This window comes from Macrobrachium nipponense, chromosome 4, assembly GCF_015104395.2.
Source record: "Macrobrachium nipponense isolate FS-2020 chromosome 4, ASM1510439v2, whole genome shotgun sequence".
NCBI lineage: Eukaryota > Metazoa > Arthropoda > Malacostraca > Decapoda > Palaemonidae > Macrobrachium > Macrobrachium nipponense.
The window spans coordinates 124,077,134-124,091,953 of record NC_061100.1 but is presented as its reverse complement, the minus strand read 5'-3'; the positions used below and the strand labels follow the sequence as shown (position 1 = coordinate 124,091,953).

The 14,820-nt window shown below is 37.2% G+C and overlaps 1 protein-coding gene across 2 annotated transcripts in view; it reads right to left on the bottom strand.

Moving 5' to 3' along the window:
• Window positions 1-14,343, bottom strand: part of LOC135211124 (sucrase-isomaltase, intestinal-like) — a 41,937-nt gene extending 27,594 nt beyond the window's left edge. The window contains exons 1-5 of one of the 2 annotated variants that reach the window (XM_064244236.1): window positions 14,161-14,343; window positions 5,294-5,442; window positions 3,650-3,754; window positions 1,754-1,911; window positions 932-1,103 (exon numbers count right to left, since the gene is read on the bottom strand). In XM_064244236.1, coding sequence (XP_064100306.1) covers window positions 932-1,103; window positions 1,754-1,911; window positions 3,650-3,754; window positions 5,294-5,442; window positions 14,161-14,263 — 687 coding nt within the window. In that variant the 5' untranslated portion in view covers window positions 14,264-14,343. The remainder of the gene's footprint in view (window positions 1-931; window positions 1,104-1,753; window positions 1,912-3,649; window positions 3,755-5,293; window positions 5,443-14,160) is intronic. The other variant, XM_064244237.1, reaches the window with a different exon arrangement.
• Between the last annotated feature and the right edge of the window lie 477 nt (window positions 14,344-14,820).

Below are 14,820 nucleotides of genomic sequence, written 5' to 3'. Positions count from 1 at the left end.
ATCATAATTGATATTGGAATGTCTGTCTATGTCACAGGTCAATCAGGAGGCCCTGATTCCAGAATTTTTCTCTTGAGCTCAGAAACTATGAAAATTATGATCTCTGGGCTATAGAAGTTCATTTAGTCCTATAATAATAATTGAGTAACGAAGGGGAAAAGGCAGGTCCTGGGAAAAGGGGTCTTTCGATCACTCTAATTTGTTAAAAGCTCTCATTCTTACAGTTACCTCTGTTACCTTTCATTATAATTACGACAAACTTAGCATTTATTCTAGCATGTTAATTTAAAATCTTTAATATTATGGCACAACGACTGCATTATAAGATTGTTGCACTAGATAATGTCGGGTCGAATGGCATTGTCTGTTTTTCAGAGGATATGCTGCTGGAATCTACTTATCATTACTCGAAGAGTACATAAATACGCCAACGAGTTATTTCTAGACAGCCACAGAAATTGTCCTTTGACGAGGTGGGGGGGGGGGGGGGGGGGGGGGGGGGAAACTGGAGCAGGCCAAAGTTTTAAAAAAATTGGTTAAGTATATATGTGACAAGAGACCAAAGGAAATGAAAGCAAAGCAAAAAGGCTTAAAGCACTGCGCACTAGGACTGAAAGGAAAAACACCCTCCTTTGATCATGACCAATTCAATGTCGCCAACTGTGCTCAATCTGACTGGTCGGTCCATATTCCATTCCTTATAGGTTTTGTATAAATACCGCTGCATCTCGTTCTTGTAGCAATTCTTTGTTATTCAGAAACGTCCGTAAAGTATTTACCACATACAATTGCTTGGTAATTAACGTTCTTTCTAATAGAATGGCAACATTTCCAAGGAAGAAGTCTTTCGTTTCACGTCTGGTTATGTCCTTCTTTGTCATTTTGGTAATGAAATGAAGTTTAATCTTTGAAATTCAGTGTTGTTCCTCACCTCAATGACTTCGTGATCTCTGGGGAAAATGGGATAGGTCTGTCTCGGAGCAAAGATGTGCTTGAATGTGGGATGGGCGTTTTCCCCCATCCCGTACATGTAGGTCGTTGGCAACGTTGTTGTAAACTGAATAAACTGGTCTTCAAACGTCAGGGGTCCAACCAAGTTAAACCTGTATTGGAGAATGACGCTTAGCTACATTGATGGTTTTATCGAGCCAATATTGGGCGATGATTTTTCTTAAAGAACCTGAATTAGACGTCACATTACACTTTTCTTCAAGTGTAACAAGACTAGCATTGTGTGAAAACAGTAAACAAAATAAAAATATGCAGGGAGGTAAAAGGAGAGAGAGAGAGAGAGAGAGAGAGAGAGAGAGAGAGAGAGAGAGAGAGAGAGAGAGAGAGAGAGAGAATTACGGCCGCACTGAAACTTCTGATAGATGGGAAATGCCTAAGGCTAGAGAATATTGGTATGAAAAATGATCTTGAACCTTACGAATATTACCCAAAAAAGCAATGGTTATGTTATTTTCTTAACCCATCATAATCACTAAATAAGTAAAAAACGCAGAGCTAAATTTGTCTGTTTTGTATTTCAAGCAAAGCCTATTAGTATCACTATTATTTCTCAAAATATGCTAAATTTTACGTTGGAAAACGCGAAAATGGGTCAGAGAGAGAGAGAGAGAGAGAGAGAGAGAGAGAGAGAGAGAGAGAAGAAGCGGGGTGGGAGAATAACTGACATATGTTTAAAGATACACAAATAAACATAATTAAGCGAACATGAATGCACAATCAAGAGGTAGCTACCAAGTCTTACAATGTGTTCTCTTTGGCGCTGCCCTTCCGTCCGACTGAGAAAGTAAATGGCTCCCCTTCTGCGCTCTGACTGACGATATATCGCTGTTGTGTCGCTGGCGTGTCTGGTAGGTTCAAGGGGACAGGTACTTCGTACCGTGGTGTTTCGGCATCGTAAATCTGAAACATATCAATGTTTATGTCCTTTAAATCCATTAAGTTTCAGTAGTTTGCAATTCCAATGAGAATTACTACTTGGTTCTTTTAAGTAAGTGTGTAAATAATAATGTTAACATTTAGCTAAAGCCATCACACCACGTATTCTCAAGCTTAGTTGAAGACAATTATTCATTTACTATTGCTCAAGATTTTTCTATATAAAAAAAACTTACTGTACTGGCATGTTAATTCTACCGAGTAGTCTTGAAGGAAATAAATTTGAAAAAAAGTTAAACATAATTGTACGAAAAAAGAAAAGTGGTAATAGGAACGAGGTAACTCAAAGGTAACGATCGGAGTAAGTGGTCGACATCTCTGCAACTGGAAAGAAATGACGTATGCTAATGAAGTTTCTCGATTATCTATAATTTGGTGTCTGCCCTGTATTAACCTGCCTCTGATGCAGATGGGCGACTGTCACTTTAACCAATTTCCTTTTGAGTATCCTTTGGTTTATTTACCCTATTCATCTAACGTCAAGCCTTTCTCGTTGCTTTATAGGGCCGAACTAGGCCAGTCAGATAGTGTAAAACGTTTGACGATTTGCTTTACAGGCACTGACCATTGCTCACCTGCATAAGGTAGTTTTCCTTTGAGTTCCAACTTTATTGCTTGTGATCTTGCCATGGAATTTGGAAACCGTTATACTGACCAAAAACAATAAACAATTTTACGTTATTCTTTCATCTAGTCATGTTCCTCCTATTCCATCTTCACCTACAGACAGATACCTAATAGCTGCCAAGTACAGCTATTCCCTTGCATTCCAAACACTTTTCCAAAATTGAAAGAGGAAAAAAAGTAAGCGTTTTGTTAATCTGGATTAACGTCTTGTAATCTTCCTCATAATAATGCTCTTCATAGTAGAAGTTAGACAGCAGATTCTTCCCTGAGGAGCTAGTTGTCAAGCCTTCTCTGACTTTCTGTAGGATGAAGTACTATCAGAGGCCTTAGCAGTTAGCAGTGTTTACTCTCTTGGTGTTTGCATTCTAGAACAATCATCTGAATATATACATAATCCGTATGAATGCTATGAGTAATATGACCCTCATGATGAAAAGCGCGTTTGCTTAGATCTCCTTCTTTAGCGAAAGATCTGTTATTGTATTCCATACTCTTTTCTTATGCAAATCGTTTTCCCTCCCAAGGAGAGACACGATTCTCTCAGAGGTGCTTAGGCGAGCTAAATTAAATGGAACATTTTCAGAGACTCACACCTCAATGCTCTACCTTTGGAACATAACCTTCTTTGTTGAAAGGAGGTCACAACAAGCAGTTATATAAGTAACATCGATTTTTTCCTTATTAGGAGTTTTAATATCTACTTTTTTTATGATCGCTGAAGAATATTAAAACGGATTTCTGGTACTAACGATTCTTAAGAATGTAAAGACTGTGGTGGTTGATCATATAAGCATCCTTCAGGTGATGGGTGATGGATATGCTTTCACGGTTAGGCTAGCCTTTGAGTGAGACCTAACTCCAGGACGTTCTATGAGCGTCATGAATCTAACCATGGTCAGGTTTCGTAACATACGGAGGATGATCTGGGAATCGTAGAGACAGACTATTTCCTATCCGTTTCTGGTGCACATTAACGACTGATTAACGAGAGACTTCACTCAAATATTTCAATGATAAGAAGGAGAGGACGAACGGAAATAAGAGGAGACGGAGAAATGGATGAAGGAAGTCTTACCTTGAGTTGCACGTGGTATTCTTCATGATCGATGACTTCAAAGACCAACTGTTGTATATCCCCATGGAACATAGTGAGGGATGGATCCATCTTTTTCAGAGTTGTCTGAAAATAGGAAAAGAAAATAGAACTTAAATTGAGATGAACTTTAATGGAATTTGTAACGGATTTTTTGAAAGGAAAATATTAAACAAAATAACCCCCTAACAATGTAAGATGGTTTAGACATGGACTAATATGACGTCCGTAACAGGATTCGAACCGGCATCGGCAATGTCAGAACGAGGTCACGTTACCCTCCTGGAACGTGACCCCGTTCTGATATTCCGGATTCGGATTCGAATCCTCTTACGGACCCTAGAATTTCTTCATAGTCTTCCATTTGGACCTCAGTCCTTGTAGTGATAAGCGTATCAAAAGGTATGAAGAAATCGAGAAGAGGCCTATGTAGTTACTGCAATTATGTACGCATCTGATAAAAGGTGACCAGTACTCTGTATAAAAATCATGTATAAATGCACATGTCATGTGTCAATTGTTCTATTTATAAAAAAAATATTATGTACATATACATATATATGTGTGTGTTTGTGTGTATTTTTACCTTTAGTGTTCAACGCCTTGTTGCTGTAGTGCCAGTTAGCCATAAACCAGCCAATCAATCGATCAGCATTGGCAACGCACAACATCTGAACAGTATAATTTACACTTCATTTTACTCTGAGTACTTCCGTAATAACCTTAATTCCAATTTATTACGTCAGCATAGTTCATGCTTTTTCAAATAATCTGTACGTAACCCTTAAAAATTCCCCAAAATAACAATTTTTTTCCATTTCATGACAGCAGCAAGATCTTCAGCGCGTGGCAGACAATCACCTTCGAGGCGGGAACATATTACATTACATTACACAACGGTAAAATGACCGAAAACCTCATGCAATCTAATTTGTGGCTGTCGAATGGATGTTCTCGATTCTAATGTTTCCATTAGTTCGGCTCAAATGGTTTCTGTTCGAGTGGAGATTGAACTCTTAGATGCGATACATCTACAGCGTATCGTTCATAAAATATTCAGTTACACCTGAAATGAGAAGCAGTTCTACTTACACCGATTTGCTGAATGAATTGATTAAGCATTTGATAACCCTCCGTTTCCCATACGAGAGTGTGACTTGACTAGGGAAAACCTTTCTTTTACTTGTTTACAATGGCTATCTATTATTTATCTATCTATTGCTTATATGTTCAGGATGATAATTTTACTAAAGCCATTTATGACAAAAGTTCAGTTCTTCCACGACATTCTTTTAAAGTGATGATAGTTATCACCACTTCAAATTCAGTAATATTCTCTATATTACCATTAGTGCCTCTTACGAATAAAGCAAGCAATCCTGAAGAATGCCGTAATTATATTTCACCTTAATGTTATGTCATATTTAAGACTAGTAATTATTCAGACGAGTGCGAACAATAACCAAAAACAATACGAGACGCAAAGGTTACGTAAAGTAATATAATTCACCGACCATGCAACACCTGGGATGTTCCCGTTGCATGATCAGATAACTGTTACTAAGCTCAGGCAGCAGTTCTTGTCAAGGGCAAGGGCAAACTCTGGCTAGACAAAGGGAATCTTACCTTCGAACCTCTTGCGGTCTTTTTCCTCTCCCCTGCGACCATGTAACCTGCTTCCGAGTTCTTTTTCATGTGACACAGACTAAAAGAATGGTCCCATTCGCAGCTTGTGTATTTTTGACATTCTGTTTCCGAAGACACGCTTTGGCCCTCTGAAAAGAGGACAGTGATGTTAGAGGACGCAGTTCTCTCCGAGCGACAAAATTCACATACAGAGGTGAGATAATTATAAGGTTTCCTATTTTTATTCAAACAGGTTGGTGATTCACGTGTGCGTGAATGTATTACTTCTGTTTACATATCCTTCTTTCGCCTAAGTAGACTTAAATCTTGTTGCTCTTTCGTTACCGAAACGAAACAGACTGTATTAAGCATTCTCTCGGTCTTAAGCAAAATAATGACTTACTAATCACCTTGGTTTCTATTTCAACTTAATCATAGCCCAGTGATTCTGAGTGCCAGCGTACAAACTTCTGAAACGGTCCTCAGCATCAACAAAATACGCCATTAATAACGAAAGCTCTCGTCATAGTGTAATTTGCCAGTTTATCAATTAAAATAGCTTGTTACAGAGCTAATATAGCGAAGTACAACTTTTTCTGAGAATGAATTATGAAACCTAGTTTCTTTGCAATATAGGCAAAAAACAGTCTGGTATATACGATTCACTGCCAATGTATTTTCTTATTTGTTCTGGCTTAACAAAGCATATTACTGCCGTTTGTCGGTGTTTCCAAGAATGACAGCTCTCATTTAACGGGTAGAATTGGTTAATAAAAGCAAAGTTAAACTTAGAGAAATGACAGTAACAAAAGACCCAGGACAGCAATGCAGTTTATAGGAAGAGTTTGATCGGCAAACACAAAGAAACAATCAAGATCATAATCCACATTTTTCTAATGACTAGGAACATCAAAATCCTTAAAACCTATGAGTATTACTTTTTTAGCTTATCTCGATGACATAGTGGAAATCGTTCTTATTATATTTATAAAAAAAAATATTCCAAAATTTAATTGAACAGTGAACCCAAAAACTCTCGTTCACGTTTATTTGTAAGTGTATTCCTCCAAAGCAACAATTACTCATGTTGCAAGGTACATGTTAAAATGGCTCACTGGGAAATAAGAACTTTCTTGTTTGACACTAACCTGTGAAGTTGAACGAATGTTATGTACTATATATTAAGACTTCATCTTAGCTATAATGTTGCAGTGCAAAGTGATTGTCGACCATGAACAGAAATGATTAAACAGGGGTAAACGGCATACACTATACGCCCTCTGATGCCTCATTTTTTCTCTCCATTACTTTAAGCGTGAAGTTTCCCGAGCAACAAAGTCAGTCTGTTGAAAAGTTACTAGAAATATTGCTCATTTTCTCACTATAGCTTTTGGTATTTATATGAAATAAATTATTTTCTTCAAATTCGTCTCATTCACTTAGACTTTCCTTTTGCCTGTAACTTACGTGTAATAACTACTTCTGTTTAGCGCCTGAACAAACAACCGTGAAATAATAATTATGAATGAAGAAATAAAAAGAGAATTCCGAGGTGTTTTCTTCCAATTCATTCTTGTTTCACATCTCCAGTGGATAGGAGTTTTTTTTAATAAGTTGATTTAAGAAAAATATAGGATAGTATAAGCAAGATAAAATGACCAAGTACAAATGATTCAAAGGAAATGAGACTATGATGCTAAAGGCAGCGACTCGATGGAAGGAGCAAGTAATGAGAGGGCGAGAAAAAGAAGGAAAGGGACAGCTCCTGTCTAACTGACCCCTGTTTAGCTATCGTAAGGAGCGAGGAGGAATAGGCTGTTTTTGAAGGGATCCATAGCTGTTTAATCTGATTTGACTTGTAGATATTTGGTCTGATGATCTGGTACTGGAATCACGATAGATGTTGTGTGTCTATACCTCGGCTGGGTAGACGAATCCAAAACTAAGTACAGAAAGAACAACCTCAACACCACAAAATGTGGAAGAAAAGAGAAAACGAATCTCTATAATTATGAAATCAGAAATATATTCAAAACATGGATCAAGTTTCAACAGGTATTCCGTGTATTACAGCTCGTTATTTGCATAAATACAAAATCATCTTTCCAATATATGATGCTAACGCGGACAAACATTTTTTCTTTACATTTGTCGTTGAATATGTTTCTTGGATGTTTCCTAAAATGCTAAAGTGCACTGTATGAGAGAGAGAGAGAGAGAGAGAGAGAGAGAGAGAGAGAGAGAGAGAGAGAGAGAGAGAGAATGAAAACACGGCCAATTCGTATTTATTCTCACTGTTGCTCCAATTGCAAATATTTCCATTTTTTTTTATCTTACGGTCTCTTGAATATCCAAAGAAATGGCAGCTCAGGCTATCATCTATCTTCCTAATTACTAATCCACTGGGATCAGATTCAGGCGGATGGTTAACCCTAAGTTTCTGTTTTCTTTTGTTTGAGAAAGGTAGAGTTACTGGAGTAAAAAAAATCAGTGTCTTGGTTTACCCACGAGTTGGTTATATGTGGTTGAATTCTTGAGGGTTAGTTATGATTATGCTCGCTGGAGATCTGTTATGTATCGCTGTTTGCGTTGCAGGCTCTGTGTGTGTGTGTGTTTAAAGTCAGAGAGTTACATAGTGTTTGCTTTCAAAACTACAGCGTTTTGAGTTTCAATTAACGAAAATGAGAAGGCTGGAAAACGTAATGAGAACTGTGATGGAATATCTTTAGACATCATTGGTTTGACGATAAACAACGTCTGTTTCCTTGAAATGAAGCTAAAAAGACTGAAGACATTTTCTGTTTATTTTCTGGGATCTAGAATACACGATTAAAAATATGGTACGATGTAACGTAGCAGTTTGAAAGAAATAGAAAGTTTAGCACTAGAATTGAATCATGAATTCGGTTGACTGTCATCTTAGATGTCATAATTTATTGTAGTTACTATATATATATATATATATATATATATATATATACATATATATATATATATACATACATACACACACACCACACACACACACACATATATATATATATATATATATATATATATATATATATATATATATATATCTAGAATAGCTTTCGAAATATTCAATCAGGGTTGACTGCCACAGTCGTTAGGATGAACTGACTTGTGCCAGCACAGGTTTATGCTCATTTGGGCATGTTGTAATTTTCACCTGAGGAATCCTGATACAAGACGGAGCCTCTAAATCCCTAAGGGCGACAGACTGATGAAGAAAGCAGTGCCATCTTGCACTGACCGCAAATATTCAAACGTTGTTAGAGAAAGATACCTAAATGATCACCTAACTCTCTGACCTGACATTGAAGATCTAATTCACACGCCAAGCTGCACACATCTATTTCTGCAATCAAAAGTGATTATTTACCAGCGGAATAGGCACTGTTCCTCTCTCGGTCCGCTGCGCTCCACACCAATGTGAGCAGAACATGCACCTTGTATTCGTTATTTCCGATGTAACTTTTTAAGTGTCAGTGTATTAGAATGTGTAAACTTCAATCATCTTATTATGAGTTGTCGATAAAAAAAAACACACACACATTAGAATTCAAATGCGTTACTATGAGGCCTAAAGCCACTACAGACTTTGCCGTATACCTCGATGTATACGAACATAGAATTAGGTCTACTTAGATTCAAAGTAATGGAATTTGATTAATGATTTGCAACCTTGAAAAATCACGCAGCTAAGCTAATGGCGGCAAATTTCTATTCGTTGTGTACTCACTAGTGCGGGTGCATAACAGGAACAGGATAGAAACTAATTTCCTCATAGAATCTCACATTATACTGAACGTAGCAGTAGGGCCTCAAGCTGCCTTCTAATATAATACAAGCATGTTCAAGGGTACTCTAAAATTTCGTAAACATCTCAAACACGAAAAATGCTGGCCATTCCCCTCAGGTAACTACAAAACAGCTCTCGAAATTATAGAACCATTATCCATAACTTTCATATACTTTTGAAGTATCTGGATCCACCGAAAAAGCCAAAGAAAACACAAGCTATCCGAAACCAAGAACTCAAGAATGTGGATGTAACGCTTTTAAGGCTGAGTCACACACTGGCGATTTCAGACCGCGACTGTCGTAAAGGCTGGTTTGGCAATCAATCAGTCTCCTATAGTTGCAGACTTGGGCTCCCCCCAAAAAAGAGATGTCAGCTGATATCGTCTCCATGACGACTTCCGCAATGAACCATGACAACAGTATTGCGCACGTTTAGATGAGGTTACGTATTTACGTAGTCGCACGCTCAAGTCACCGATGATTTAGACCCACACCCAGATTTAACGGTTTTTACAGGACGGCGAGTTCCGTGAAGGCATGACGATTTATTTGCGATTTAGTTACGTATTATTCCGACATACGTAACGGCATTGTACCGAGTCGTGAACATGGATGCCATCATATATATGTATGTATATATATAGTATATATATATATTATATAATATATATATATATATATATATATATATATATATATATATATATATATGTGTGTGTGTGTGTGTGTGTGTGTGTGTGTGTGTGTGTGTGTGTGTGAGTCCAATCACTGCATTAATAATTTCCATTTATCTCCTACATATTCAGTGTTTCAGAACCCCCTAAATCGTCTTCATAATCGTATCGAGTCCTTGGTGTTGGCCGCTTGTGTATTGCACAATTCAATTTTGATTTTAAAAAATCCTATTGCCAGGAGTGAGGCAGATCGCGAGGACTCAGTGACACATTAGGTCGTCTTCGTGATTATGTGAACTCACACGCAGGCTCCGTTCATTGGCAGGATCAGTGATATAAGAAAACGATAAAAATGTCTTTTCTCAATTCAGAAAATCATTTTGAAAAACCATGTAAATTTCCTTAATAAAAGTTAAAATTAAAAAATAGTTATATTATATTACCAAATATATTTCTCTTAAGTTTTATTCAGTGCCATATTTATCTATAACTGATGCTCTTAAATTATATCAAGAATACTGAAAATCTTTAATGCAATAACTACTTTACTGAAAATAGAAAATGCCTTTTCATTTCTTAGACTTCAGATTAGGAGTCATCAACACGTCTTTACCAAACAATTACTCTGCTGGTTGCCAAAAAGCCATTTCCGCTCTTCTACCTTATCTGAGAACGTTGATCATTCAAGTTAATCTGCGCCTTATTTATGAGCAATGGTTCAGTCATGTGTTATAGTAGGATGCACGAATAGGTGGGGAAAGGGAAGCCTAGCATCCTGGCATCGTATTCCTATCGAAAGCGACAAGGAAAGGAGAAATAAGTGGCTGACAGCCTTACTGTCCAAATCATGCAAGGCTTAAAGAGAATTAAGATGAAACTCATGAAAGAGAGCAGTGGGACAAACCACTTCGTAACCTGGCTCAAATTACTCAGGAGGTATACAAGGTAGAGCACTTGCTCAGTAAATGTGTAATATTATAACTAAGTTTATAAGAACCACAACGTAGTCCCGATATGTCTACACTACCATTCTGAAATGTCTGCCAACGGTGACCAACCAATATTCCTGCTGAGAGCGACGTTCCAATAATATTTTCGCGCCACCACCAGCACATGACAGAAGTTTTCACCCATACGTATCTAGTTCGTTTGTTTGTAGTGTTTTTACGTTGCATGGAACCAGTGGTTATTCAACAACGGGACTAACGTCGAGAGTGAACTTCTATTACCAGAAATACACATCTCACTCCTCAATGGAATGTCCGAGAATCGAACTCGTGGCCACCAAGGTGGCAGGCCAAGACCATACTGATCACGCCACTGAAAGGAATGGATCTAGTTTGTCCTATCTTTCAATTTGAAGTTGATCTTTGTGAAATAATATAATCTTATGCCAAATATTAGAGCGTAAAAGCATTTGTGTACTGAAATATTCAGATTTACATATTTTCACTGACTTTGTTTCGGAAAACTGTTCAAAATGCACGCCATTTCATTACATAGAAAATTTTAAACGTTATTATACCATCACATTCCTAAATATTTATTTATTTTAACACATATATCAACAATAAATAGATAAAATTATAATTCTGTGTTTTTAGAGTAAAATATAACGATAGACTTCACTGAAGCAATAGTTGGGATTCACAGAAAATCGATCGAGATGAAGGACCAATGAATTTCAGACCCTTCCACTATCAATAGCAGTGAGACAGACAGCTTGCCCTCATGTGAAAGTTGTTTGAAACTACTGGATTGTAAACCTTTCTGGGAACACAATAATATTTATTTTTATTTAAATATTTATTGTTGCCAGGGAATGTTTTTTTTTTCTCATGGCGAGTGAAGCTAACAGACTGAAGACTTAAAACTAAGCAACTTTGAGAATGTTTTTTCACATTTTGAGAAATTACTACAGCACTATTACACGAAAATACACACACACAATGTCAAGAAAGAAACCTTGCCCTGCCATACAAGTACAATGTGCACTAAACACTTAACAAAGTCAAATTAGCCGAGAGCGTCGCCTGCCTTTGTTCGTTTTTGTCCACCAGCCTACTGCGCATGCGGCAGATATACTTCATTTGTTTACAAACATATTCTCTCCTATATGTTGATAAATTGAATTTGATTGCAATGAACTCACTTAAGAGAATCATGTCGAAAAACTGTGTATACATTTCGTGAATAAAAGTTAAACTTCATCTTTATATTACCGAATATATTTTCGTTCAAGTTGTACTTAGTGTCATTTTTTAGTTATATCTGAAGTTCTCAAATGATATCAATAATACGGAAAATCTTTAATCCAAAATATATTTTATACAAAATTGAAAACTGAGGCAGCTGTGGGTAATTAATCAAGCCCATGAACTATGTTTGTAGGGTGCCGACGCACTTGACACATACTGACGTTGTGGGGATGCCAAGTACATGGCGTATATATGTTTTACTGAATACCGTAATCGCCATTGCTAATTACAACTTGTGTAATCAAATGCCTTAAGTCGAGAGTCCATTACGAAATTGTTGCTTGCGCCATGACATGGCAACTTTTGACAGTAGTTGTGGAATGATGGCGACTATGCAAGGCAGCCTTGTATAGCCGCCATCACTGGCGCAAAGTCATCAACCTCGGGAACTGGGTTACGATTTATGCTGCTTTAGTTGTAATGAGAGGGTAGTGGAGTCGTAATGAGCGAAATTTCGCCCGTTACGACTTGCTCGGTTTGAAATCGCCAATGTGTGACCCAGGCTTAAGTTCTCAACATTATTTTGGCGTCTAAGAAGGACGAGCAGCGCTATCTGAATTCAGTTTTAATAGTCCTTGTTAGGGAAAGATCGAAAGTTCAGCTTGTATTTGTGAGTACAGTTTAGACTTTGTTTTCGTTTGTGGCATATTTTTACAAATTGTGAGATGAGTGCCCCTAAGGGCTTTCAGAGCAATCAATATATAGCTGTGCTGTGTTTGAGGGATCGGTGTCCAATAAAACCCTTTTAGATGATCCTACAAAATTAAAAATTCGCAAACTATGAATCCCTTAAATCTATGAATTCAAATTGACCAGCGCCATTCGTAGGGGATAATATGAGTGAGTGAAATTAACCCGAGAGCCTTTACAGAAACCACATTCTAGGAATTGGTAATAAAGAATTCGTGGTTAAAAAGTTGTCTCAAAATTCAATTTTTAAATTCCTGGACCATTACAAGTATATGGTAATAGCAAATAACTAATAACTGCACACTCCTATGGGGTGACTGGACAGAACAGTCATAATTGGTTGAAATTTTGGTGAAGTTCATGGGTGAAAGCCGTATAATTAAAAATTACATCAATACAATCTAGAAAGGACCGCAAGTAATGAAAGTTCATATTACCAATGCTAAACTATCGGACTTTATTCATGAGCATGCACAGTTTATCTCCACAAAAATAATAAATGCACATATTGCTGTGGTGTCATTTCAAAAACACATATGAGGTTTGCTTGGATGCTGCAGTAAGCAAAGTCCAAACCTTACAGCAAGAAATGACAGTGGAGTGATGTAGAAAGAAATCTGAACAGTTTCAGAAAAAGTTTACTTGTAAACTTGATTTTCGAGAAAATTACATAATTATGAACTGTTAAGTCCAGGCACTAGACCTTGAGTGAATCAACTAGGAAAGCAAACATTCGAGCTGTAAGTTGAAGACTCTATGTATAACCTCTTCCATTGCCGGATAAGGCCCTCCTCAAACTCTCTATTGCGGCAATCTGCAGACTAAAAAGCTCCTTAACACTTCATTGTTTGATATTTCAAACACTTTATGAGCTAACAAATCACAAAGAAGAGAATACAGTAATTTTTAAAAATCTAGCCAATCTGTTGCTTCATTTTCCCTTTTCTGACTATGAAACCAGTGCCAAATCCTTAGTTCCAGCAGCAGTGGCTATTCTTTCACGGAAACAAGTTTGGAATAATAGTAGGATATTGCAGGTCCTTCTTATTCTGGTACTCTTGTCTTTTGCAGAACAATTTGTACTTCATATAACTACCAAAGAACGTTTCAGCCTCACTGAATGACGTAAAGATTAAGTGAAACACTGTGGATTATATCGTAATAATCGCCTAGAAGCATCACAGTTTTCGGAGCTTACTTCAGGTTCAGATATCCTCGAAGATTAGCACTGACTTTCATTCGATCGATAAAATCGACGATAAAACTGTTCTTTGGGAAATTCCAAAGAAGCACAAATGTGTATGATAAGCATAGCTATTTCACTAAACTAGACTTTCTTTGGAAAGACACCTAAGCAAAAATACATTAATTCAAGTTTTGTCAAAACAGAAAGAGAAAAATAGGTGGACATTCTATTTACCTGGAAAGGGGCACTCCATGTTCTTATAAGAGTAATCCAGCCCTCTAATTGAGACGGCCAGAAATAAAACTGCCAGAATGCCTTGAAAATCTAGAGCCCCCATCTTGTGCGAAAGCCGTCATTGACAATCTTTGCTAAGCGACTGAGTTCAGGGCGAGTACCCCCGGCTACAGTTAACTACTAAACCACATTCGGTTCTTCTCACGATAACTGATATTGTCTGCTCATTTCTTATCTCTTCTCAGGTATACGGTTTTATTCCTTATCTTCTGTTTTGATAGTGCCAAGGATTACATGTGGGATGTTACACACCAAGGACACTGGTATATAAAATGTAATTTACGTCAATCTTTATCTACTAGTTGGTGCAATTTAACTTTTTGATTACTTATGTAAATACCCAAGTGACCTCAAAAGTATATGCACTAACACATAATGAAAGTGATGAATATTAAGCAATGAATATAGGAATCCCGGTAAAGTGACTTCATTCATACGAGCATTTGTCATGGATCTTGAAAAGCACAAGATGGTAGAAAGCTAAGGGCAGTCGCTTGTTGCAGCGGGAGTAATTGAACAGCTCACTTATTTTAGTAATGCAAAATTTCCGCTTTGATATTATAGACGTGCGATCAGATTGTAAAATAATGACTTATACTC